We start from the raw sequence: 23,401 nt of genomic DNA, 5'->3' as shown, positions 1-23,401 counted from the left end.
ACTTTTTAGACTTGGGGAAACTATTGGTGCCATTTACGAGAAATTGGGTTTCATTTGTGGAGAACGGGCAGTGCTTACAACTGTGGCATTTCGATGTTAGACCACTTCTTTTGTTCGGGTGGGGGACATGGGTTAGGAAACAGACACATCGGGCAATGAGACATCATGGATTGGGGATAGCGAGAGTCAGAAAACGAAACCACGAAACAAAAGGGAAAAGATGAAAAACACCAATGTGCATCTAAGTGAGTCTGTTGACGGACAATGAGCATCGATCTTTTTCTTCTCAACTTTGATTGAATTGAGCGATTTTATCCGAAAAGGGCCTCGTAATAATGCTCCGGGGCCGTCTTCATATTCGCATAGCCACATCCATCTCGGCAAACAAGGCTGGGCAACGATCAAGTACATCCCTTCATCTCCAGCACAGGGCTTTCCCTCCACACCGAGGAAGAACGAGTGATCCCCAGGGTCGAGTATCTTTCCCTCGTGAGTGCCAGTGACTTTCGGCCTTGCCAGCGAGTGGTGCGGTTTTCGGGGTGTTGTGTGGTTGTTCGGAAAGCATGGATTCAAGAGTAGGTCTGTGTGTGTGTTTGACTTTTGGACAACTTTGTGTTGGATGAGACGCGCCGTTGGTGATCTTTCGGTGGAGCTGCTGACGGAAATTGCTGGCAAGCCAGCTTTCCCGGGGTCCCGTTTGCTCGACACGGGCTTTACCACCCGGCGGCGCCAGCAGTCGCCTCTTGGGCCCAATCAGCAGTACCAGTGCCGGGCTCGTTCCAGTTGGCATCGGCCTGAGGAGCACCCTCGATACCAGGCGCAGTGCCAGGCTCGCCAGTCCAGTCCGCATTGTCTGTGAAGCCGCGCTCGACAGCACCGGGACCAGCCTCGTCCGCACCCGGCACTTTCTCCTCCTCCTTCTGCTCCTCAGCCTCAGGATCACGGTAGAAGTACAGATCCACCACGACATCCCACTCGACTTCACGGTTGGCCAGGGTGCCGCGGAGGCGGAGCACCTCACGAGCCAACATCCACCAGATCAAGCCGATGGCGTGACGGCCCTTGTTGTTGGTGGGGATAGCGACGTCGACGAATTCGGTGGGGGAATCGGTGTCACAGAGGGCGATGACGGGGATGTTGACATAGGAGGCTTCCTTGATGGCCTGGGCATCCGTGCGCGGGTCGGTCACGATGATCAAGCGCGGCTCCTTGAACGAGCGGGTGATGTAGTTGGTGAAGTTACCAGGGGTGAAACGACCGGCGATGGCGACGGCCCCGGTGTGGGCGGCGAACTTCAGGACCGCACGTTGGCCATAGGGACGGGCAGAGATAACACAGATGTCGGCTGGGTTGTCGACGGCTGCGATGATGCGGGCTGCGAAGACGATTTTCTCCCTATAAGAAGCTCCGAGTCAATTGATGTCCGGGTGAGCGCGACTTGGCACCACCAGATTCGCAGCGTTTGCGAGAACATTAGGAAGGTAGCAGAGTATTTGTATTTCATACCAGGTCTTAGAGATGTTGATGACATTGATTCCATCGGGACGAGTCTTCCACAGGTAGGGTTCCATGTGAACCTGGAGGTTCTTGGATCCCAAGTGACATTGTGCCGCAAGGAGCATTTCAATGTCCTGAGAGGTGGGGTTGAAGATGGGAGGGAGATTTGCTGGGCTCGCCATGATTGCGACTGAGTTGTTTGATCAGTCAAAGAGGGCGAGTGTTTGAGAAACAAGGAAGTAAGAATGAGAGGGTTGATCGATGAGGCCAGCAACGAGGCTCAAGTTCACAGGGAAAAGATTGAGCAATACTAGTAATGTGCGTTTAGCTAATCCATGCCAAGATTTCTTTTCGGGTCAACTTCCTATTTGCGGAACGGGGTCTTTTCTCGGGTCGGAAATACTTTTGAGCGGGTAGATCCTCAATCTCAATCGAGACTCGGGGAAAGATCTTGTGCCCTGCACAAGAGCGTGTAGACACCAGTCTGCGTTGAAGTTTCATCAGTTTCAACCGCTCGAACAATGCCGCCGCGACTTTCTGCTACTGCCGCAAGCAGCATCTTCAATCGTGAGACAGTCCGACTCTTCTTCGACTCCTGTGCTAACCAACCTTGCAGTGACCAGTCTCCTTCAGAGCTTGCCCGCAACCACACGGAATCAAGCACTCACAAAGTGCTCTACTTGCCTCTTCTCCACCACAGCTCCTCTAGAAGCGAAGCGGACAAGAAAACGAAAAGTCAGGAAGCATGTCGACCCATATCGGCTGGCACAGGCCCGGCAGCGCAAATCAGCAAATTTAGCACGACAAAAAGTGTTGCAAGCAGAACGCGAACTCGCCCTCGGTGACCCCGTCCGATCACGACCGACTCCGTTTGTCAATTCCCTGCAGGCAAATGCTCCTATCTCTACAATCAAAGAGTCCTATCTGAACTATTTCCTCAAACCAGAGGATGTGCAAAAGTCTCTAGAATACTCCAAATGGCTTACTGAGCCTCTTCCAGAAACCAGCCCTATCGTTGGGGCCGAAGCAAGGCTTGCTGAAAAAATTAAGGAACATGCCGCTTCCCACGGAAATGCCTCGAAGGCTCTGCTGGCTATTGCCTCGCTAGAGAACGCTAGCAGCAAAGATCGCACACGCATCAACATTCAACGATGCATCGAAGAGTTTGGCCGCCATAACACCGAAGGAGTTCTTGCGCCAGGGCTTCAGAGCAAGCAAAACACTCGCAAGGAAGTTGAAGACACCGACACCAGTGCCATCGCTGTTCCGAAGCGGATCGGCGCAGACACTGGATCTCCTGAAGTTCAAATTGCGATTCTGACGGCAAAAATAAATGTTCTTGCGAACAACCTGCACAAGAAGGACAAAAGCAACAAGAGGCGATTGAGAATGATGGTGCACAAGAGACAAAAGTTGATGGCCTACCTAAGAAGGCAAGACCGAGGCGGGCCAAGATGGCAGAATGTTGTGGAGAAACTTGGGCTCAACGACGCCATGTGGAAAGGAGAGATCAGCTTGTAAAGTATTGGTTCGAAAGGACAACTGTACGATCATGTACTAAACTTATTTATATACTATCGATCCTACAGCTTTGTATCCAACGGGACCTGTTCAACTCACACCTCTGCCGCCGTCAACATCGAATGCCGCCCCTGTGATATAACTCGCTTCGTCTGATGCTAGAAAGCACACCATGTTTGCAATATCGGATGGCTGACACACACGACCGAGGGGGATCGTGCTCACGATCTTTTTACGTCCTTCTGGCGTGTCTTGCCCACCAATTGCTCGAGCAAGCCTGCCAGGTAAGAAATCAGAAGCAGATCACAAAACGAAGGATTACAGACAACTCACATGGCCGTTTCTCCAACCGCTGGTCGAATGCAGTTATACCTGATCTGATCGACGGCATATTCTGCCGCAAGACCTTTCGTGGCCTGTGGGATTTTGGTCAGCTCTGACAAGGACTGTCTATGGCTGGCTTTCTGCAGTGGATAAATCTCTGCACTCACAACTGTAACAGCTCCTTTACTCGAAGCATACCACACCAAATTCGGCCTCGGTCGGGGGTCACTGATGCTGCTCAGATTGATAAATGATCCTGGGATCTTGTTCTCCTTCCACCACGGCACAATCACCTTGGTGCTCAAATACAACGGTTTTACATTCACACGAAACAGTCTTTCGAACTCTTCCTCGGCCATTTCATGCGATGGTGCTGCGAGATTCACCACGCCGGCACAGTTGACGACCACGTCGAGGCGATTCGAGTTTTTCTCGAGGGCTGTTGAGAGGATGGAGCGCCACGAGGATTCGAGTGTTATATCGCCTGTAAAGGCGTGGACTTTTCCGGGGTTCGGAGAGCACAACGCGACTGTTTTGTCGTTTTCGGCGCTGTTGATGTCAACAGCCAGGACGGAGGCTCCTTCGGCTGTGAGCTTCTGGACGATCTGGAAGGAAATTGTGTGTTAGAAGCTGAATTGTCCTCGTGGTGTCAACGGTTCCCACTCTCCGAATCACAGACTTGTGGATGGAAGTCTCTCAACCAGCTTCGCCGGATGCTATACGTGATTCTTGAGCTGTCAAGGACCGAAGAGTACACCACCGCCTATTTCCCAGCCAAATAGATCGTGTTTTACTTACACCTCGCCCAAACCCACCTCCCGCGCCCGTCACTACTATACTCTTGCCGTCAAGTCGGCCCATTATTCCACAGTATATTCGCTTTGGTACTCTGGACGAGGATGAGGACGATAATGCCTTACTTCTAGCAGATGAATCTACCTTGCAGCAACTGGTATCGATTGAGTCCCCGTGTCCCAGCTTGAGCAAAGCCACTGGCTCCTTCATAACTTGTGCTACTTTACTCCACCTTTTCGGCTCCCCCGTTTCACCCGCATTCTTCAACTTTGCGGAGAAAGGCTATGGTACATAGTGAGGGGGTGCCAACCCGAGGGTTCTTCTTCCTCGGAGGCCATTTGCTTTGCTATCTCCCCAACTTCTCCTGTACACGGGCAGAACAATGGTCCGCGAGCGCCATCCGGATCCCACTTCTCAAGATGTAAGTGCAACAAGCGGGAAGCATAACCTTCCTCTACCGAGCCTCGCTTCCTATGCGCGCCAGGCCAAATCACGAAATGTGAGGCTGCTCACGGAGGGGTGGCGTTCTCCTGCGCGTCATGTTTGCCATTGCCTTGAGAAAAGAATCGACGGAGCTCTGCGGCGAATACTTCCGGACTGCCATGTTGTGCTTTATTGCACGTCCCGCCGTGATCGAGACCTTCAAACTCGACACGCGCGGCGTTGGGGAGGATCTTTTCGAGCTCGCGAACCGAGTTCTTCAAGTATGCCTGGCTCCGACTTCCACCCAAGATGAGTGTCTCTGTCTGAATCGAAGCCAGCTTTTGCAGGGTTTCTTCTCCAAGCATCGACATGGCAATTTCAAAGTCGTTGCGCACGGTGGGGATCAGGTCCTTGACCAACGGTTCCGCGTACTCGCCGTTAGTCGACTCCCTGCTTGGCTTGTTCTCGAACGCCATCATCACTTTCGTAAGGAGCACCAGAAGACCTTGCGGGAAGTATCTCGACCGGAAGATGGCTGGACCCATCTCCGCACCGAGCATTGCAGTGACGGCGGCTTTTGCGAGCTCACCGCGGTCGATCTCGGTCTGGTATCTCTGAACCCATGCACTCATCCCCTCTCGATCGGACTCGGGCCGCCAGGGCGGTTCAAACACCGCAATCCGCTGTATGTGCGATGCGGGCGCTGCCAGTGCCGCACTCAGTGTGATAAGTGCACCTGAGCTGACGCCGAAAATGAACTTTGCGCCCGTCACGAGATGGATGGCTTCGACGTCTTCCACTTCTTTTCGCACCGAGTAGTCCTTGCCGGTGACGCCGGACCTCCCCCGTCCGCGCCGGTCAGGGAGATAGCAGGTGAAGCTCTCCGACAGTGCTTTGGCGAGGTCCACGTGGCTAAGGCCGTGCTGCATCGCGCCATGCAGAATGATGATCCCTGGGCCCTTGCCGATCTGGTAGAAGGCAATCTTGGTGCCATCCTTTGAATGTGCTGTTTTCAGGTCGAATGCCATGAGTGAGTTACTAGAAAATGTGAGACAATTGACGAAACGTTCCTGATTCCCTTGGGGTTTTCAATGCATTGGACCGTCCATAGCGTGAAGTTAGGCAGCAGCGAAGCTCTGTGAAGGTGGACCGCGACCGATCACTGACCGCCCAAATTTTACTCGATTGCGCTCCAAGTGCCGTTCGTATTCGCAACGGACAGGATGCGACTGGTGGTCTGCTGTTATCGTACGTGTCCGGCCTGACGACAGTGAAAGTTCGTATTAATACGCCGCGAGCCGGGAAACATGGTCCCGAAGCAAGAATACGAACATTTCGCCCGGCCCGGCGGGAAACAGTGCCCAATTCAAAACCAACTAGACCACCATCAGAATCTATACTCTCTACTTTGATGTTTGATGGAACTGTGAGCCAAAGCAGATGGAAGAAAAGAGTAATTGGATTGTTCTCTCGGGACTACGTTTCTCCGAGGGCATGGCAGGCATCACTCTCTCTATCGCTCCCTTCGATGCTGGTATCACATCTTTCATCACGCACTTACAAATCTCCCTAGCGATGAGGATCCCAGGGCCGGTTGATCCTAACGTCATCGCTTCACGTTCCTTCTCTCACCTGCAACTGTCCCGCGCAAGAGCCGAAGCGACGTCCCTGCCGCCCCTGGCAATGGATGGTAACAGATCCGCGCATTGACGCTCTGGCGTTCCGTTATTCAATAAACCACCCCAAGTTAAGATTCCCTTTGCCGGAAAATTTGTAACGAGCAATTAGGGCAGGCGCCTGGTTTTCGAACATGTTATTGCCTGACACCCTGTCGTCCCTGTCGTGCAATCCTCAAGCACTGAGCATGGTTCCTGGCGCACGAGCAACCAGCTTCCCCGATGCCTCTGGCTGCATCAGCATGAGAATGGACCCTCAAAGCGAGAGAGGCGAGGCTGAACCTCCTTTGCAAAGGGGTGACGGGGTCTGGCTGCTTGGATCTAAAAGGCGAATCCTCGCCCGAATCACCACCAGCGCGACCGAAGTTAAAAGCGATACGAGCGAGATCTACTTCTGATTTGCACCTACCGGAGATAACAACCCTGAATATGTACGAGGTGTATCTGTTCATTATCTCTTTCCCCATCAGTCCATCCAAGCAGCGGGACACAGTCAAAACTCGCCGAGAAGTCGGCTCTGATACATTCCGACCTTGCCACCCCAGATCTCGGCTAACCACAACTCGTATGCCCTCCTGTGGTGTGACGCCGTGGCCCATTGGTCCGTGCCGACTTCGCTATACCTCAAGTGTGGGCTCATGACGGCACGGCCATCTCGATTCGGTCCCTTGTTTTCATACGAGAGATGGTAAGTGCCGTGTGGATCAAAAAGTATATGCCACATGTTTTCCCTTACTGTTTTCGGTCCATTGCCCAGTCTGGCAGTGGGTGTCGGATATAGAGATCCAACGTCCGAGACGCAGGCCGAACAAGAGGCATGGGGTGAGGTTTCCATATTCGATGACCCTGTCACTTAATGTTGATGAGGAAGAACGATTTTGTGTATATATACGCCGTTGGCAGCTATGTGCAAACTGAATTCTGGGATTCAACAAGGACGAACAAGCACAGCACTTTGAGTTTGAACAAATCCAACACTTGACTGAGCCGTCAGTAAGATTCGAGAAATAAGAACCATCACAACCTTTCCCGTCATGGCACAGCAACAGTACGCAAAGGACCAGCCGCAGGGTTTCAAGAACCATGTGGAAAACATTGCCATTGTCGGAGTAAGTGGGCAGAGCAGGGCAACCCCAGCGAGCCCATCCATTAATTCCTCTCTTGTATCATAGAGACTGACGACAAGTCACTACAGGCAGGAGGTCAAGTGGGCGAATACATGGCCCGAGCACTGCTAAAGACAGGCAAGCACCACCTCACAGCCATCACACGGGCGGACTCGAAGAGCACGGTGCCCGAGGGCATGGCGGTGAAGAAAGTCAACTACGACGACCCGGCGACGCTGGTGGACGCGCTGCGAGGCCAGGACGTGCTGATCATCACGATGGCGGTGACGGCGCCGCCCGAGACGGAGACGAAGCTGCTCGACGCTGCCGCAGAGGCGGGGGTGCCGTGGGTCCTGCCCAACGAGTACAGCAGCGACCCGCGCAACAAGGCGCTGCAGCACGACATCATGATCGGCGACGCCAAGGACGCCCGGCGGCGGCACATCGAGGAGCTCGGGGTGAGTTCGTGGATCAGCTTCACCTGCAGCTTCTGGTACGAGTACTCGCTGTCGGCGTCGCCGGGGTGCTACGGGTTCGACTTCGCCAACAAGACCGTGACGCTGTACGACGACGGCAACACAAAGATCAACACCACCACGTGGCTGCAGTGCGGGCGCGCCGCCGCCGCGCTGCTCAGCCTGCCGATCCTGCCCCGGGACCCTTCCGACAAATCGCCCACGCTGTCCATGTTCCGCAACAACGTCATGTACATCTCGTCGTTCCGGGTCAGCCAGCGCGACATGCTGGCCTCAATACTCCGCGTCACAGGTGACAAGGAGGACGACTGGACCGTGCACCACGAGGACGTCCAGGAGCGGTACAAGGCCGGCGTGGACGAGATGAAATCGGGTTCCCGCGCGGGTTTCGTCAAGGTGCTGTACGCCCGCGTCTTCTTCCCCAACGGCGACGGAGACTTCGAGTCAAAGTACGGCCTGCACAACGACATTTTGGGGCTGCCCAGGGAGGACTTTGACGAGGCGACTAAGAGAGGTGTCGATCTGGCTGCCAAGGGGGGACCGTGGGCAGTGCGCGGAGGTGCGGCGTGAATCAGGGACGTTGGTCAGAGGGAGAGGGAGAGAGGAGTTAATGAGTGACATTGGTCAGAGAGAGGGGGAGAGAGGAATAGATTAGGGACGTTGGTCAGAGATAAATAGGCGGAGAGGCATTAATCAGGAGACGTTAGTCAGAATATGGGGGATAGAGAAGAGTGAGTAAATGGATTCAGTCATGCTGGATTGAGGATGGGACATTTCTATACAGTACAAATATGTGCAGTATGAAGCAGTATGGTACAGTTTCCAGCGATCTTACGGCGCGATGTACATAGCCAATGCAAAGAAAAAAGCACACCCGATAATGAAGCACCGGTATTCAAAAAAAAAACTCCATTTCCCATCACCCCACCGAGAGCCTGTTTTGCGCGGCGTGTTGGCCTCTCTCTCTCCCGCTCCACCGTCGAGGGCCTTCCATGAAGCAATGTGCCTGGGTTTTCCTCCTCTCAAATTTTTGTGCGAGGCACGTCCAGTGTGTGCCGATTCCTGCATGCGAGAAAAAGAGCTCATTTCCGCATCTCCAGTTGCCCCCATCAAAACATACCTAGGTACCTACCTAACCTCGTACAGAAACACCAGAAGGTCTATGGTTAACCAGATTTACCAAACCACCCCAAACGCCCCGGCCAACAACTCGCGAATCGTGCCCACAAGCCCCTCGGGCCCCTTCTCCTCCAACGTCCCACTGGGGACCTTGACAAACTTGATCGGGTTGCCGTTCTCGTCCACCCTGCCCTCGACGAGCCTGCGCATCTGCTCGCCATCCTCGTCACTAAATCCGCCGCCGACAATGACGCCCTCGGGCGGCGGGTAGAGGGCGTCGAGCAGCAGGGAAAAGTTGTCGAGCGAGTACGTCCTCTTGGGCTCGATCTTGGTCAGGATCGCGCAGTAGGTGAAGTGCGGCGCGAGCTTCTGCTGCAGTTTCAGCGCCATGTCGTGGTGAGCGCCGAGGCAGAGGAGGCGGTGCGGTTCGGGTTTGAGGAGGGAGCAGGAGCGGGCCATCCTGTCACTACCTTGTGTGTTTGGCGGAGTGATATAGTGTAATTATATTGATCGGTATTTTTGTGGGGTTGGGACCGGCGGAAAGGGGTGGATTTTGCTGCCTTTTCTTTGTGAGAGTGAGTGGGTGGGTGAAGGGCTGTATTGTCCTCTGGTGGACTAGAATCAGAATATCATGGGTTCGAAAGATGGGCGTCGGTCTGTGTTTATATGTTTCTTTCCAATGCAAGAGCAGCAAGGCCTACCTTACCTAGTTGATCATTAATTGCCCGGCTCACGCCTTGTCTGAAGCATAGCGTAGTTAACCGTCCAAGGCTGCGCAGAAATGGCCGAATGCGATTGGCTCACGGACAACGTCATCATGTCTTCCCCACGTGAAATAGATCGCCGATATGTCCAACGCACCCCCTCGCAACTGCGCGATACGTTGATCAGGGTCAGAGCAGTCGGTCTCCGAATCATCTGGGGACAGACCGATGGGAACACACAGTCCCCAGCAGTCTCAGAGGATAAACTGCGCGTAATGGAGACAGTCTTTCGGTCACTGACATCATTTCTGACGAGGCTTTACCAGCCGCGGGGCCGTGGTGGAGGAGTCAAGCAACCGAGACTTGAATGGCAAGGGTACAATACAACCTGGATGGCTTGATAAAGATGCCGCTCTGGCGGTGCAGGTTATCTCTGATCTAGGACGGCCTTGACCGTGGCCGATATATCAGGCCCGATATGTCACTCACTCACCTTCGGGGACGTTGCCTAGCATCCTGTCCCTGCAGTCAGTGCTGATCTGAAGAGACGCTTGATTTCAGGGTCGTTTGCAATGGTACAAAACGCGTGGACTTGGCATATTCAAGGTGCAAAGACTGAAATCCAGTCCAACCCAAACTTGTGGAAGCCATGGCACAAACTCTTCCACAGTCATCAGCCGACCCTACCCAGAGGTACGGCAGCAGAGTCTGGCGAGGTGCTGCCTTGGTAGCGCTTGAGAGCTCTTCCTTGTCAGACTCAACCGGAACTGTCTTGCAAGAAGCGGAATTGTCTCGATTGTGTAAGTTACCGAGTCTCTAGCAGGGAACAAGAGAACTGTGAATGAAGGCAGACCTGATGGTTGAGGCTGTCTAGAGCAAGCACTAGCACTCAGCACAACTCAATTCCACAATGTCGTCCCTCCCATGATCTCTCGATCTAATGATTGTAAGGACGAATGTACGAGGACGCCCGCATGCTTTGAGCGCCCAGTCTCCGTGATCATGTCCCATCAATCAGGTGGTATTCAACTCTTGCAACAACTCCCGGACCTCGCCTAGATCGCCCTGCCCCTTCCTCTCGTTGTAGATGGCAGCTATCAGACTGCTGTCAATGTTCGGAAACTCCTTCTGGAGCTGCGCTTGAATCCTGTCGTCTTCTGTCTGACGAGCATTCGCTTCGTACTGCTGCATGTGCTCGACCTGCTCTGCCCGGTCGCTCTGCTGCGCCAGCAGCTGTTCGGTGTCGGAGCGATTGATCCCTTGCGCCGGCGTGGACGACTGGTGCTGATACTGCTGTGGCTGATTCTGCGAAGGATGGGAGGACTGGTAGTAGGACTGTGCTGCGCCGGCGCTGCCTTGGTTCTGCTGTTCCGAGGCATGAGAGACGTAAGGATTTCCCTGGCTTTCGGCGTTTGCCCAGGGGTTGTTATTCGACGACATTCTGCTACTCGGAAGAGGCTGTGACTGCGTGAGAATCTGTTGGACTCTCCCAACACGGCCGTCGGTCAGTTTGACCTTGATCCCGCGAGGGTGATTGTGGCGGGTGAGCAGTTGGGAGACGGTGCCCTGGACTTGTCGTCCTGTCCTTTGGTCGGCTTTGAGGACGATGGAAACTAATTGGCCCGGCTTGAGCTGGGATGGCTGAGTGACTGGCATAAACTGGAAGGTACCTCGTATGGATGGAAATGATACTGGCGGGTTGGAGACGCAGGCGGCACCGTTTCGAGAAAGATGAGAAACGCGTCCGATGGTTGCAGACGCCGCTTTTAGAGCAATGACGTACCATGCCGCCCTCCACAGCAGTCTGACAAGCACAAATTCCTAGCTTAATGTTGGAAATAGGGGAAGAACGTTGTGTCAGACAAAATCCCTCCTCCCTCACATGCCGAGCTCGAAAACTGGCGCCGGCCTTAGCTCTTCTTGGCCCAGGCTGATATCAACTTTTCCACCCACCATGCTCTTCCTATCGATACCCATCCTCTGCACTTGTAAAATGAATCCCCGGACAAGGCGTCAAGATGAGTGAGGACGCCCGCCGGCAAACAGGTCAGCCATGACAGCGCAAGCGCCCGAGGCACCGCCCGTCCCGGAAGTTGACATTCTCTTCCTCGGCAGCCCCGGCGTAGGCAAAGCCACCTTCCTGTCGTAAGTGACGCCTCCCTCTCTTGTTGCCTGTCAGTTTCGCTCGCAGAACGGCCCTGCCTGGGCTTTTGCCTCTTCCATGTCCGGTTACAGTACGAGGTATATTGAGGCTCAAATTGTGGTGGTGGGGTGGTATCTCACAGACAGCTGGAACACATCCGCGACGGCAAGCTCGATCAGTCTTCGCCAAAAAGGCGAGTCTTCGCCCCCGTCGGGCCCGTGACCTTCGACGTCACTTTATTTCGGCGTCCGTACCTGTTCCGCATCCATCCCTCGACGTCGCCGCTGTTCATCGACCCGTTTCCCGCCGTCCCGGCCTTCGCCATCATCGCCTTCTCCATCTCGTCCCGTGAGTCGCTGCACAACGCCCAGCATTATTGGCGCAAGCAGCTGTCTCTGCATTACCATGACGTCGAACACGACATGCCCGTCATGCTGCTGGGTCTGAAGCGGGACGAGCGCACCGAGCAGAGGCGCGAAGACGGGTCCTTCGAGTGTGTCATGCCACAGGAAGGGCTGCGCGCCGCCCAGGAGATGCACTGTGATCGCTATGCAGAGTGTAGTGCCTTGACAGGCGAGTTAATGTGGGAGGTCCTTGAAGACATTACCCGCACTGCAGCGAGGACGACGACCGAAGGTGGTGGGTTGAGTCGGGCCAATAGTTGTTCTGTGATGTGAGATGGGCAAGACTGAGTTGGTAAATTTAGCTATGAGGACGAATTGGCACTTGATGGCCATTTGATGAAGTCAAGAATATATCGCAATCTACCTTTCGGCATATTATGACGAGGCCAATAGTATGCTCCTTCCAACCCGCAACGCTATGCAAAGATCCAATCGAGCACAGAAACAAATGCCACCCCATGAACGACGCCCTCAAATAACAGTCGGAGATATCATCATACCCCGTTCCATTCAAGAACCATATCCCAGCTTCCTCCCGTCTACCACAAGATAGAACAGGTCTTAAAACAACGCCTCCAAACAGCAACAACACGCCAACCCGGCCAATATCCCGGTACAGATGCCAGGCCCTGCGCTACCTCGATCTCTCTCATACATGACGGGCTGTCCCCCATTCCAGCCCTGCGGTGGCCCGTATCCAGGCCCGCCATAATAGCCCTGCGGGGGCGGCGGGCCACCACCGTAGTAGCCATTGTTCGCGCCGCGGCTGGCATCGTACTGTTGTTGCTGGTAGTTTGGGTCGTAGGCCATCGGGGGAGGAGGCGACTGGAAGCCTGTCTGGATGTGGTTGGGGCCCGGGTTCTGCGCGGGCGGAGGGTATTGAGGAGGTTCAAATTTGTCGGCCATGGTTTTGTATTTCGGGGCTCCTTTTTGATTTCGGTGGTTGGACACGCGGAAATGGCGGACCTCTCTTCTTGTTGCTCAAGCTCAAGAGAGACGAGAGTCGTGCGTAGACGCGGACTCCACGGGCGCCACACGACTTTGCTGTGTAGTGATGCAGTGAGTGGTGGGGAAGAGAACCAGTGATATACCTGGCCACTGGGGAAACGAAAGGTCTGCAGAGACAGCCAATGCACAAGTGACAAGCACGACTACTTTACCACGAAGCAAACGAAGTCATATAGGGAGGAGTTCTCAATCACCGTATCCTCTCGTGGACTGCGAGCCGCGGGAAGCAACCGTTGCGAGTTGCGAATTGCGACGCGTAATGTTGAGTCTTGGACTCTTGGGGGTGACTTGGCTCAGCCACTGCAACCTCGTTCCCCGTTATTCTTGCTCTTCCTTCCTCTTGTAGGCATATTTGATCACATAGCAATGACCGAAAAAGAACCTCGACAGACTGGACAGCTGAACGCAGAAGACGATGCGAATGTAACTTACAATAAAGTATCATTCTCGGTGGGAAGGAAGTGCACAGCATCAATCAATGACTTGGAGCATTTTCAGTCGAAAGACAAGGCGCCGCTAGACCCAGTTAAGCCAGTACTTGCGACAGAGTTTGAGGCGCAGTTCGCGTGTGGCACGGACCAGATGTGGCGTCGATCGTATAGTTACTCAGGACACGTCAACATCATCCGTGGTGTCGGTGGTGTCGGTGGTGTCGGTGATTTCTGATGGTGTGGCTGACTGGCGACGTTTACTCAGCTCAGCCGGAACAGGGCCTGATGGCGCTGAGGCTGAGGCGAGAAATAGAACACGTCTGACTTCCATGACGACATAATTTCAAGTAATACACCTTCGGAGACCCATTAGCAGCATTGATGCCTGGTAGTGAGCTTGTGCGAGGTTCCCCAGATCCACTGTCCACAGGCCGATCAAACAGAAATAAAGCCGCACGATCGTCACACGCCTAGAAAAGAAGTCAAGTGATCGACGAGGCTGCCTCCAGAAGGCTGACGGGGAGCAGTCCACCTCCAGATTATCACTCGCCTTCTTCCAACGAGGCTGACATTGCTCTCATCCGGGCCTGGCGTATGTTGGTCGAGGTTCCATCATGGCACAACTCACTTATGCCCATGTTGCCTGAGTTCTGAAGTTCCTGCTGTCCGTGTGAAGTTTGAGCATCCATTTTGTGTCCAGTTGGAATTCAACGTCGTCACACACAGATGCTTCGAGGCTGCCATGTGCAAATACCCCTGAGTCACTTATTCTTCCTTTTCTCCATATCTTCCTTCATTGCGTCCTCCAGCCAAAGGGAAGTACATACCTTGTAAATGTGGCGGCTCGACCTGTATTTCCCATATACACTGACTGGGAGTATCACTTACTTGGAGCTTCGTCTGCGGCCACATCCAAGACGGTCCCAATCTTACCTTTCTTCAGCCACCTTACGACTCACGGACAGGACTGCGATCCGGACGAAGGTTTATCATGTGATACCTGCCTCTCTAGCGTAGTAGTCCAACTTCTCATTATATCTTTGCTCGAGGATTGTTCGAGAGATGATTGCATGGCCATGATTCCTGTCAACTGTAAGGTGGGGACAGGACAACACCCACAGAGCACGGTGCAGCACACTCGGCCGCTGATGCACCGGCGAAAGCCTCGACCTTTGGCGAGCAAAGTATCTTGTGGACTTCGTTTCTGCTCGAACATGGGGAGTGCAGCGCGTCGTACGAGGGTCTGTGCTCACTGGATGAATAGCATGCAGGCCTCAGGGGGAATCACCCGTCCTTCACAGACAAGCCCATGCCTGATTTTTGTATGCGGCATTTTTGCCATGTGCCAGTCACTAGTTGGACGAGGCTTTGCTTCGTGGCTCAACAGATGGTTGGGCTCCGCCTTTCAGCTTGATGCCTGACTGGTGTTCCTGTCGGAGGGTGTTGGTCTGGTGCCAATCGCCCTGGGTCTGCCTTGCGTGCACGTCGTATTCCCAAGCATCCAGACCAAGCGAGCAAGTTGGCAAAGAGGTTGTCTGGTGCTCCGCCTCTCCGGAAACACATCCGAGCAGGAGGGCACCCATTTTACCACCTGTTTGGCTGGCGAACTTCCTTCGCTAGACTGATGATGACTGGATTCTAGGTCGGAAGCACCTTACCACCTGTCTTTTCAGCTACCAGGAATGGAACTAGCCCGATATGCTATGGCTTGACCTTGTCTCCAACCAACCGCAGATATGCTGACCACGATAATTGACAAGTATATTTTAAATGACAGGCAACGAGGGGATGGTGCCATATAGCGGCAATAAGACTTGGACCAATGTGGTTCTTCGTCGTGGCTTTCCCGCTGTGGTAGGAAGGCAAATGGACATGTCAATTTGGCTCTTGCATGGTCGTCTAAGAGTGCTGGGGTTCAAAGACAGTGTGATGGAAGCTAGTAAGGCTGCATTCTCATCCAGCGCACCTCAGGTGCCTGGTAGCAGAAGCCTCAATACGGCAGCCTCCCATTGCTCAGCCTGATCCAGGATCTCTGCTATGCTCAATGGAGGTGAACGTGGATTGCCGCCCTAAAGAAGGACACTGTCATTAGAAGAATACATGACCAGGATTTCGAGTCGCAAAGAGGTGGTCATTGGGAGGAAGGTTCGAACAAACTATACCCTCCACAGACCAAGGGCATGGATAGTCAAAGCAGGAGTTGGCTAAGAAGCACCTGTAGCACGGCTCGCTTCGGAAGAGAATCCTCTTCTCAATTGGACGAAAGTCATATCCAAAAGGACTCCCAAAGTCCAAGGAGATGTTCGACAAACTGGACATTTCCAGCATAGGAAACTCAGTTTGGAGTCGTCTGGACGGACATACTCTGGCACCGGCTGAATAATGGCCCGCTCTGGCGCATGACTCGAGCCTTCCGTGGTGGCGGTGTTACAAACATTGTCCCCAATGTATAGCCACCAGTCTTGCACCCCTTCGCGGCTTTTGTCAATCGCCAATCGCCGGGTTCGCCAGGACAGCAGTGTTCTCCCCAGGCACGCAACTACCCTCCTGGAACAGGCTGTCGGGCTTCTCGTTCTGTTGCTGACTTCAGCAGCAGATTGCATTAACATGGTCAGCATCCAAGCAGCAGGTACAGTGTGACTTCGGCAACCCTCCTAAAGGAGCCGACGAGCCCCAGTTTTCTTCTTGTTTGAAACATCATGGATCAACTTGAGGGGCACCTTCGGGCGTCGTACACTCACGGGCTGACGTAGAGCTCAGCATCGTCAGAAATATCCCGTTCTCGACGTGATTGGATGTAAGGCTATCAGTGACACAATGCCCAACCTGTCGAGACGGGATAGGGGAGGGGAACCTCGTACAGAAAATGTCAATGTCGTTGAAGGGGCTATTCGCCCTCGTGGGCGTTGGACAATCAGTCCTGGTGCACTGGATCCTCGGATGCTCTTTGTCTCCGCTGGTGCCCCTCTCCTCTCTCGTTGATCCAATGATCATTTGCATATCGCTGCAGGAGTCGTTCTTGGATACAGAAAAGCATCCACGCCATCAAGCCAGGACTGAAACATACTCGCGTCTGTGCTACAGACTACGCCTGACATGCCGGCACGGTGCCTGTCCCTGCCCTCAAAGTTCCAGAGGTCGATCGTTGGAGTACAGCAAGCGTCAAAGCTCCTGCATAAGCTGTTCTTAATGGAGGGGCACGCCGGACTCTGATGGGTGGTCATATTCTTAGCGATAGAGGTTGAGTGGTATCCAGGGCGTGCCCAGAGTGGAGGGGCTAATTCTCCGATAATATCTGGGTTTAGTGTCACTCGAATCTGGTGTCTTTCGCCCTCGCTGCGGACCTGGATATCCTTTCTCCAGGTGATGGTGATGGATGGACGGGATCCCAAGCCCCACCATCGAGCTGGAGACTCGGAATCCCGCTCGACGATTCGTAGGAGTAGAGGAGACCAAGGTTCATCTGGATTGTAGATGCAGGTGAAGGTGCAGGCCACCTTGCAGTAGTGGGTGGCAAATACTTGAGAGCTTTTCCAGCTGACCAACCGCATGACGGCAGGTGGAAGAGGAGTCTGCGAAAGAAAGTCAGAGAAGGATAGACAAAGCGGGGCAAGGAGGAGGAATAAGGCAGCCAATGCATCCTGGCAGAGCCGAGAGGCTGACGCATGCGCTGTCAAAGACGAAGGCTGGAACAGAAGGGGCTTGCATTAGTGAGCACCCAAGCGGCAGAGTCGGGGCGAAAAGCTGCCTCGCAGTCTGGGCTGGATGGCAAAAAGCAATGTCGTCAGGAATAGAACCGCGGGAGAGGGCGGCCACAAGCCACACCCAGCTGAATGGTTGGTGGGAGATATCGAGACGATCGGAGATGGGGAGGACGGGACGATGCTGGGCAAATGTGGGAGAGGGATCCAAGAGGGAGAAGGGAGAGAGAAGGTTGGAAGGAAGACAAGTTCCCCTTCTTTGCCATTTTCGTGCTACGGAACATCAGGAAAGGTCGCCGTCGACCACGTGTGGTCTATCACGTGATTCTTCACGTGCGAACAGTAGAGGGCAAGTAGAGAGCTAGAAAACCAAAAGACTCGGTATGAAAGGCGGGATAGAGTCTCAAATGGCGCCTTGTGAGGCCATCCGCTTTGATTTTGTGCTTTGTAGGTTTGAGCTATTTACAAAAAGGCATTCAAAGCCCAGACCGTGCGTGAACAGGAGAATCCGAGAGATAGGAAGGCCAACTTCATCCCCAAGTGGATGAGATCGCAAACTGATATTTTTGAAATCCTCGGATTCATAGGTAGCCACGGTCGCCTTGAATGGTCGTCCTTGGATATGGTCCTTGGAAGGAGTTGCTAAAGCAGCTCTCGAACAGTAACAATGACAAAAACCCTCCCCCGTGTCCCAACATGTCATCTCGCGCCAGCACTTGGTCTGAGAGACAGCGACTAAACTCTTCCAAACGCGCCTTGCCCCCTGATTTTTCTCTTGTCCGTTAACTCTCATCGCTGAACAGTCTCCACGACACACGCGCGCACAAAGTAGAAGATCCGCGATCTAATAGAGACGCCGACACAATGCGCTGACTTTCTCTTGTAAAAATTGCATCGCCTCGAGGCTTTTCCAGTCAAATTCAGTCCAATCCGGTAAAGAGGTTTTTGTTGTAAAAGTGGTATCGTAAATCGACCGCCTGGGTATCCAAAGGGAATGAAAACACCAATCGTAACACCGTTAACTCGTTACAGCGTCGACCAGGTTGCTGCACAACGTATGTAAAACATTTTGGGGGAATTAAAATGCGGTAACCGAGGGGACAAAGTTCGGTTGCGGATAGTAAGGCTTTTCGTGCTCGTTCAGTGGAATAACGTTGCCATAGAAGTTGAAGACATGGGGTTGTAAACGTTGGCCAGCATCATGGAACGGAACCTCGGATTCGTATCCGGAATCCGTGGACAGGGAAGAACAAGACGAACTCTGCTTGGAGGCAGGTTCAAACAAAGACCATTCCGAGGGTTGAGGTTGGAAATGTTGTTGCGGAGATGGTGAGGCAGGTGGAGAGGGTGGGAGAGCCATGTTGGCGCAATCCATCGGGTCCACGTAGTCGTAGGGAGACGCAGGTGGCGATGGAGGCAAGGTGTTGTACGAATTGGTTGTCAACCGAGGGCAGTTGAGGATCAATTCGCGGAGCTCCTGGAGGGTAATCCTCTTGTGTGGGTCACACTCGAAGATGCGTCTCAAGATCATGTTCAACTCGGGAGAGATGGGCAAGATCGAGCTGAGAAACTTGGGGTCCTTCAAGAAGGCACGGAACGTGGAATCATCAGGGGAAGCCTTCTTCCAGGGATTGCGACCACAGGTCAAGTTCACGAGGATAACACCGAGGCTCCAGACGTCGTTTGGTGCAGCAGCATAGCGGGCATACGGACGTGTTGGCGCTTGTTGGCATTCTGCAAGTGTCAGTAAATTGTCTCGGAGGGCTGGGTGAGTGACATGGATTGGACTTACCTGGGGACATGTAGAATGTAGACCCACACCCAAAGTCGGACGTGATGGAATCCGTGGTGGCAAGCCCAAAGTCGGCAAGTTTGACAGTGTGGCCGTGGTTGGTCACCAAGATGTTCTCAGGTTTGAGGTCCCTGTGGTAGATCCCGATGGAATGGCAATATTGGACGGCATCCAAAATTTGCAAGAAAGCATGCTTGGCCAGTTGGTCATCGCCCACAAATCGGCCATGTTCGGTAATGTTGGAGAACAGGTCGCCTTCGGGGCAGAACTCAATCACCACAAATGTGCAGTCCGGACTCTCCAGGATGCGAAGCAGGGACACAACATTGGGATGTTGGCTGGCTTGGTGGTGAAGGGCAATCTCGCGCCGTTGGAAACGTCGTTGTCTGGGATCCAATCCGACTTTGGGAAGGGCCTTCACGGCGTAGGGAATGTTTGTGAGTCTGTCGATGGCCTGGTAGACCACTCCATAAGCGCCAATTCCTAGGATAGAGACCAGTTCGAGTCTGCCGGCTAAAACACACCCCAATCGGTCCTCTGGTGCAAGGCAAGTCGCGAGTTGAGGGGACGAAGGTGGCGTCAATAGCATTCTTGGGAGAGCCCAAAAGTACGGAGTACTTGGTCTAGGAAAGGGGAGTAGTCGAGCAAGACCAAAAAGAACAGTTCAAAACATGGGTCCAGAAGAGTTCCAGAGACTTGTTTTGAGGAAATGAAGAGAAACGTGGCCAGTCCCTGGTATGGAAAGTAGGTAGGTCCAATGGATTATGTATGGTATAGGTGGTCGGCTTGGATGTCGAGCAAAAGGAAAGACCAGAAGGTATGAAGATACAAAGTGGTACAGTAGAGAGCAGATGTAGAGATATAGGAGAAAAGGTGAGAGGTCCAAGACGGGATGGGATGGTGGATTGTGGATGGTTTTGTGGTGGTGCTGGTGTTTGAGGCGAGTAGGTGTATCGAGGTATAGAGGCAATATTATGTCCTTTTAGGTATGACGGACGTTGTACTCGAAAAGAGCCCATTGCGAGCATGGCGAACATGGCAAGCGTCGACGCACGGACCGTCTACACTCATGCCACCCATGTCGGTGGGGCAAAAGAGCCGTCAGGACCTGGTCATAAGATGCTGCGAATAGAACGCCAGGAAGGGAGAGGACCCACATCGATGCGTCAAAGTTCGCAAACCCTGGACGGTAGTCTGACGCTGGGAACGCTGAATGACGAGCTTGCCATGAGCGGTTTCGGTTTAGGCGGGCCAGAGGAAGCAAGACGAGGCGGGGACCTTCTGGCAGGAGACACGGGCAGAGTGGGTTGCAGACTCTTGCGTCGGTGCAAAAGTGGGCGATGAGCGGATCACCAAGTGGCTGGGCGCATTTCTTGTCACCATCGACCACAGATCAGCGTTCCTTGCGAGACCGAGCGCAGCGCTAGCATATCGACCAGTAGCTGCTCTCCTTGACGGAGGAACAGCCCAGCATCCCAATCACCAACTCTGCATTTTGGTGTCCTTGCAGGGTTGGGTTCCCACCACCCAAGAAGGAGAAGGCGAAATTCGAACATGGTCATGCCGGAAGGACAGTTGGGTTGTTGGGCTGCTGGCTGGCACAGTCCCTTGGGTTGCCCATTTCCCAACTTCGCCGCCCGCCTTATTCCGGGTGTTGACATGTCTGTAATTGGCACCAATGGCTTCTGCTGAGAAATTTCAATTGTGACGCCACGACAAGACGCAGGCTCCCCCTGCCGTCTGCTGTGCCTGCTGTGCCTGCTGTGCCTGCTGTGTCCGCTTCCTCTGGGCAAGCCTGGTCAAACCGTCTCTGTCAAGGTTGGAGTGGTTGACACCATTGGAGGGGCCGTGGGCAATAGCGATTGGGTCCTCCTGGCGCCAGCACAGACGGCATCGGACATGAGACGAGCAACCATGAAAAAATTTTGATCGCCCATCGGCAGGTCGGGGAGTGGCCTGGGTCGGTGAGATGCTTGGAGCGTGTTGCTTTTTGCGCCTCGCGCCTGGAAGATGTGGAAGGGCTAGTTCGTGGCCTGGGCACACAGCCATCGCCATTCGCTCGTGTTTCAAGCAAGGGGAGGGGGGCCCTGGATGCCAGATGGCGGGTTCAGTAGTAGCCAGAATCTGAAAATGGCAGGGCACAGAACAGCGGCGTCGTCGGTCTGCAAAGTACGCAGGCCGCCATGCTGGACACTGGCCCTGCCTCCTCCAGCACTAACCGCACTCTGACGGTCCGAACTTGCTCAACTGCAATCCCTTGCTCCCAATCACTTTGAACACCCAATCAGCACGGGGCCTGCCATAGCCCACCCCAGCGCGAAGGGGGTGTGTTGGAATAGCGGCAGAAGCATCATGCAATGCTCTTCCCTCATTCCTGCCCAATTGCCCCAGAAGCGTTCTGAGATTTGCAACCCATCCAGGCGGCGGACACAGCTTGGGGTCGCCTGCTCCGGACAACAAGGCTCTCTCATGATGGAGATTACTATCTCTGGCGAGGGCCGCATTCTGGTCAGCGCTACGTAGGCTGCGTTCACCACATACCCGTCAACCTTGGAGCCCACTATTCTTCTTCGCCCTTGAGGGTTTTGCTGCATACGAGTGACTCTGTCCGCAAATAGGGGGATCCCTACCTGCTCAATAATGGCTGGAGTCTGTTCTCAGCCACCAGCTCGAGAGTTGTAGCGTGGTGAGACTTTGGAGATCGAGCGCACGGGAACCCCCTCGCTCCAGGCTCAACCTCCCGCCAGAGCTAAATCTTGAGTGTGCGGGCTGAAAATAATGGCCTCTAGCAGAGTCCAGGCTCCTGGTCGGCTCCTCGTAGGCTCCCAGTAGGCTCCCAGTAGTGGCCCCTTCGCGCCCGAACCAAATTTGCCTCTGCGCCTTGGACCACGCTGCAGTGCCAGCCTCGGCGGAATTGTCGGCAGCCGACTTTTCTGTGGCTTGCAACTTATTGTTATCTGACACCTTGTGATTCGCCACGGATTGCTAGGGGTTAGGCAGGCCCAATTGCCTCCTTCACCATTTCCAAAATGGCAGAGGAGATAGTGATCCGCAACACAATTTACGGATGGGTGATTGTGAATGGGGTGTGAAGGTCCGCTTTCAACGGGTCCATGTGACCATCAGTCCCCTCTTTCGAAAGAATGAACATGGAAGATCAGGAGTAGAAGCAACAACCAATAGTGCCGACGAACAATCGACCATCATCTCCACTTTGAGCCTTACCGAAATTGTGTTCGAGAGCGTAGGGTGTGGAACGCTTTGCCCTGAGAGGGCCCGTTCGCGTGTCTCAGGATCGCCATTGATAACCGTCCTTCCCAGTTCTTGCTCGCATGGGTTTTTGGGCTGTCAAACTTTGACCAGCCCATAGGCGAAGGGTCCTAGGTTTTGCACCTGAGGCATTGATTGACCAGGATAGGGTTTGAAGCGAACGCTGACTGGTGGTGATACGAGCTCTGCATCGAGTGTGTCAAACTCGTAGTCCCTGGTGACACAAGATTACGTATGAGAATACATGGTACGTCGGCAAGCGCCCTTTTGTGAGGCAGCAGTGCCCACCCCTCGCCTTCAGTGAGGGTGAGTTTCGTGCTGACTAGTTTTGACTGGTATCCAGCCATGTTGCCTGACGAGTCAACGTTGAAGGTGGCAACGAGGGAGCTGCGCTAGAGCCAGGACAGTGACAAGCTTGAGTGACATATACGAAAGGAATGTGTCCTGGTTGCGTGCTTCCTTCAAGACAAGTGATCACGAGGTTGCTAGACCCCATTGGGACGTGGCGATGGTCGGGTCGAGTCTCGCACCACTACCTCGTACTGGGTGACTACTGGCCCGTTGCTGAAATTTCTGCCTTGACCAGAGATAGCTGAGGAGATGACACCTCGACGCCGCGATGATGAAGGCTGTGAAGTGGCGAAAAAGAGAAATGCATCAACGCGGACCTGCTCCTCCGTAGAACTTTCTAGTCTGCTCGAATGTTTCTCCGTATCCCGGAAATGTCACGTTACGACCAATTGCCAAGACCGGATCAACCCCGGCGCTTCCCGATTGTCCGCAGTGTCCGCAGTGTCCGCAATGTGTTTACCGACATGTTGTCTTCAAAGTCTGACCACGATACTTCCCTATGATCGATGGCAACTCTGTAGCCCTACAAACCCTATGCGATGGCCTCTGAATCGATACATCCGCTGCTGTGTGATCCAGCATGATTGTCGTCGACGCCTTCCAAGGGCATCTGCCGGTGATCGATCGAAGTGTCCAGACAGGCCCTCAGCATTTTGTCTC

The 23,401-nt window shown here is 53.8% G+C and overlaps 11 protein-coding genes across 11 annotated transcripts; 4 read left to right on the top strand and 7 right to left on the bottom strand.

Moving 5' to 3' along the window:
- Positions 1-713: 713 nt before the first annotated feature.
- On the bottom strand, positions 714-1,679 carry Z520_00344 (40S ribosomal protein S0; the record flags this gene model as incomplete). Its single annotated transcript, XM_016770865.1, has 2 exons — positions 714-1,395; positions 1,507-1,679. The coding sequence occupies 2 exons, from the start codon at positions 1,677-1,679 to the stop codon at positions 714-716; spliced, it is 855 nt and encodes a 284-aa protein (XP_016637775.1).
- Positions 1,680-2,018: 339 nt separating this feature from the next.
- Positions 2,019-3,018, top strand: Z520_00343 (uncharacterized protein; the record flags this gene model as incomplete). The annotated part of the gene is made up of 2 exons (XM_016770864.1): positions 2,019-2,064; positions 2,114-3,018. 2 exons carry the CDS (start codon positions 2,019-2,021, stop codon positions 3,016-3,018), a joined length of 951 nt encoding a protein of 316 aa, XP_016637774.1.
- A 90-nt stretch (positions 3,019-3,108) lies between these two features.
- On the bottom strand, positions 3,109-4,203 carry Z520_00342 (uncharacterized protein; the record flags this gene model as incomplete). Its single annotated transcript, XM_016770863.1, has 4 exons — positions 3,109-3,295; positions 3,352-3,434; positions 3,510-3,947; positions 4,141-4,203. The coding sequence occupies 4 exons, from the start codon at positions 4,201-4,203 to the stop codon at positions 3,109-3,111; spliced, it is 771 nt and encodes a 256-aa protein (XP_016637773.1).
- Positions 4,204-4,646: 443 nt separating this feature from the next.
- On the bottom strand, positions 4,647-5,588 carry Z520_00341 (uncharacterized protein; the record flags this gene model as incomplete). The annotated part of the gene is made up of 1 exon (XM_016770862.1): positions 4,647-5,588. One exon carries the CDS (start codon positions 5,586-5,588, stop codon positions 4,647-4,649), a length of 942 nt encoding a protein of 313 aa, XP_016637772.1.
- A 1,682-nt stretch (positions 5,589-7,270) lies between these two features.
- Positions 7,271-8,388, top strand: Z520_00340 (uncharacterized protein; the record flags this gene model as incomplete). Its single annotated transcript, XM_016770861.1, has 2 exons — positions 7,271-7,345; positions 7,432-8,388. The coding sequence occupies 2 exons, from the start codon at positions 7,271-7,273 to the stop codon at positions 8,386-8,388; spliced, it is 1,032 nt and encodes a 343-aa protein (XP_016637771.1).
- A 606-nt stretch (positions 8,389-8,994) lies between these two features.
- On the bottom strand, positions 8,995-9,396 carry Z520_00339 (uncharacterized protein; the record flags this gene model as incomplete). The annotated part of the gene is made up of 1 exon (XM_016770860.1): positions 8,995-9,396. The coding sequence occupies one exon, from the start codon at positions 9,394-9,396 to the stop codon at positions 8,995-8,997; it is 402 nt and encodes a 133-aa protein (XP_016637770.1).
- A 1,259-nt stretch (positions 9,397-10,655) lies between these two features.
- Z520_00338 (uncharacterized protein) lies at positions 10,656-11,297 on the bottom strand (the record flags this gene model as incomplete). The annotated part of the gene is made up of 1 exon (XM_016770859.1): positions 10,656-11,297. The coding sequence occupies one exon, from the start codon at positions 11,295-11,297 to the stop codon at positions 10,656-10,658; it is 642 nt and encodes a 213-aa protein (XP_016637769.1).
- Positions 11,298-11,694: 397 nt separating this feature from the next.
- On the top strand, positions 11,695-12,461 carry Z520_00337 (uncharacterized protein; the record flags this gene model as incomplete). The annotated part of the gene is made up of 2 exons (XM_016770858.1): positions 11,695-11,786; positions 11,927-12,461. 2 exons carry the CDS (start codon positions 11,695-11,697, stop codon positions 12,459-12,461), a joined length of 627 nt encoding a protein of 208 aa, XP_016637768.1.
- Positions 12,462-12,749: 288 nt separating this feature from the next.
- On the bottom strand, positions 12,750-13,094 carry Z520_00336 (uncharacterized protein; the record flags this gene model as incomplete). The annotated part of the gene is made up of 1 exon (XM_016770857.1): positions 12,750-13,094. The coding sequence occupies one exon, from the start codon at positions 13,092-13,094 to the stop codon at positions 12,750-12,752; it is 345 nt and encodes a 114-aa protein (XP_016637767.1).
- A 5,312-nt stretch (positions 13,095-18,406) lies between these two features.
- On the bottom strand, positions 18,407-19,709 carry Z520_00335 (uncharacterized protein; the record flags this gene model as incomplete). The annotated part of the gene is made up of 2 exons (XM_016770856.1): positions 18,407-19,062; positions 19,121-19,709. The coding sequence occupies 2 exons, from the start codon at positions 19,707-19,709 to the stop codon at positions 18,407-18,409; spliced, it is 1,245 nt and encodes a 414-aa protein (XP_016637766.1).
- A 437-nt stretch (positions 19,710-20,146) lies between these two features.
- Positions 20,147-20,464, top strand: Z520_00334 (uncharacterized protein; the record flags this gene model as incomplete). The annotated part of the gene is made up of 1 exon (XM_016770855.1): positions 20,147-20,464. One exon carries the CDS (start codon positions 20,147-20,149, stop codon positions 20,462-20,464), a length of 318 nt encoding a protein of 105 aa, XP_016637765.1.
- Between the last annotated feature and the right edge of the window lie 2,937 nt (positions 20,465-23,401).

The sequence above is a fragment of the Fonsecaea multimorphosa genome, assembly GCF_000836435.1.
Source record: "Fonsecaea multimorphosa CBS 102226 unplaced genomic scaffold supercont1.1, whole genome shotgun sequence".
Classification (NCBI taxonomy): Eukaryota; Fungi; Ascomycota; class Eurotiomycetes; order Chaetothyriales; family Herpotrichiellaceae; genus Fonsecaea; species Fonsecaea multimorphosa.
The sequence above is the reverse complement of the archived record's forward strand: the minus strand, read 5'-3'. Positions and strand labels throughout refer to the sequence as shown.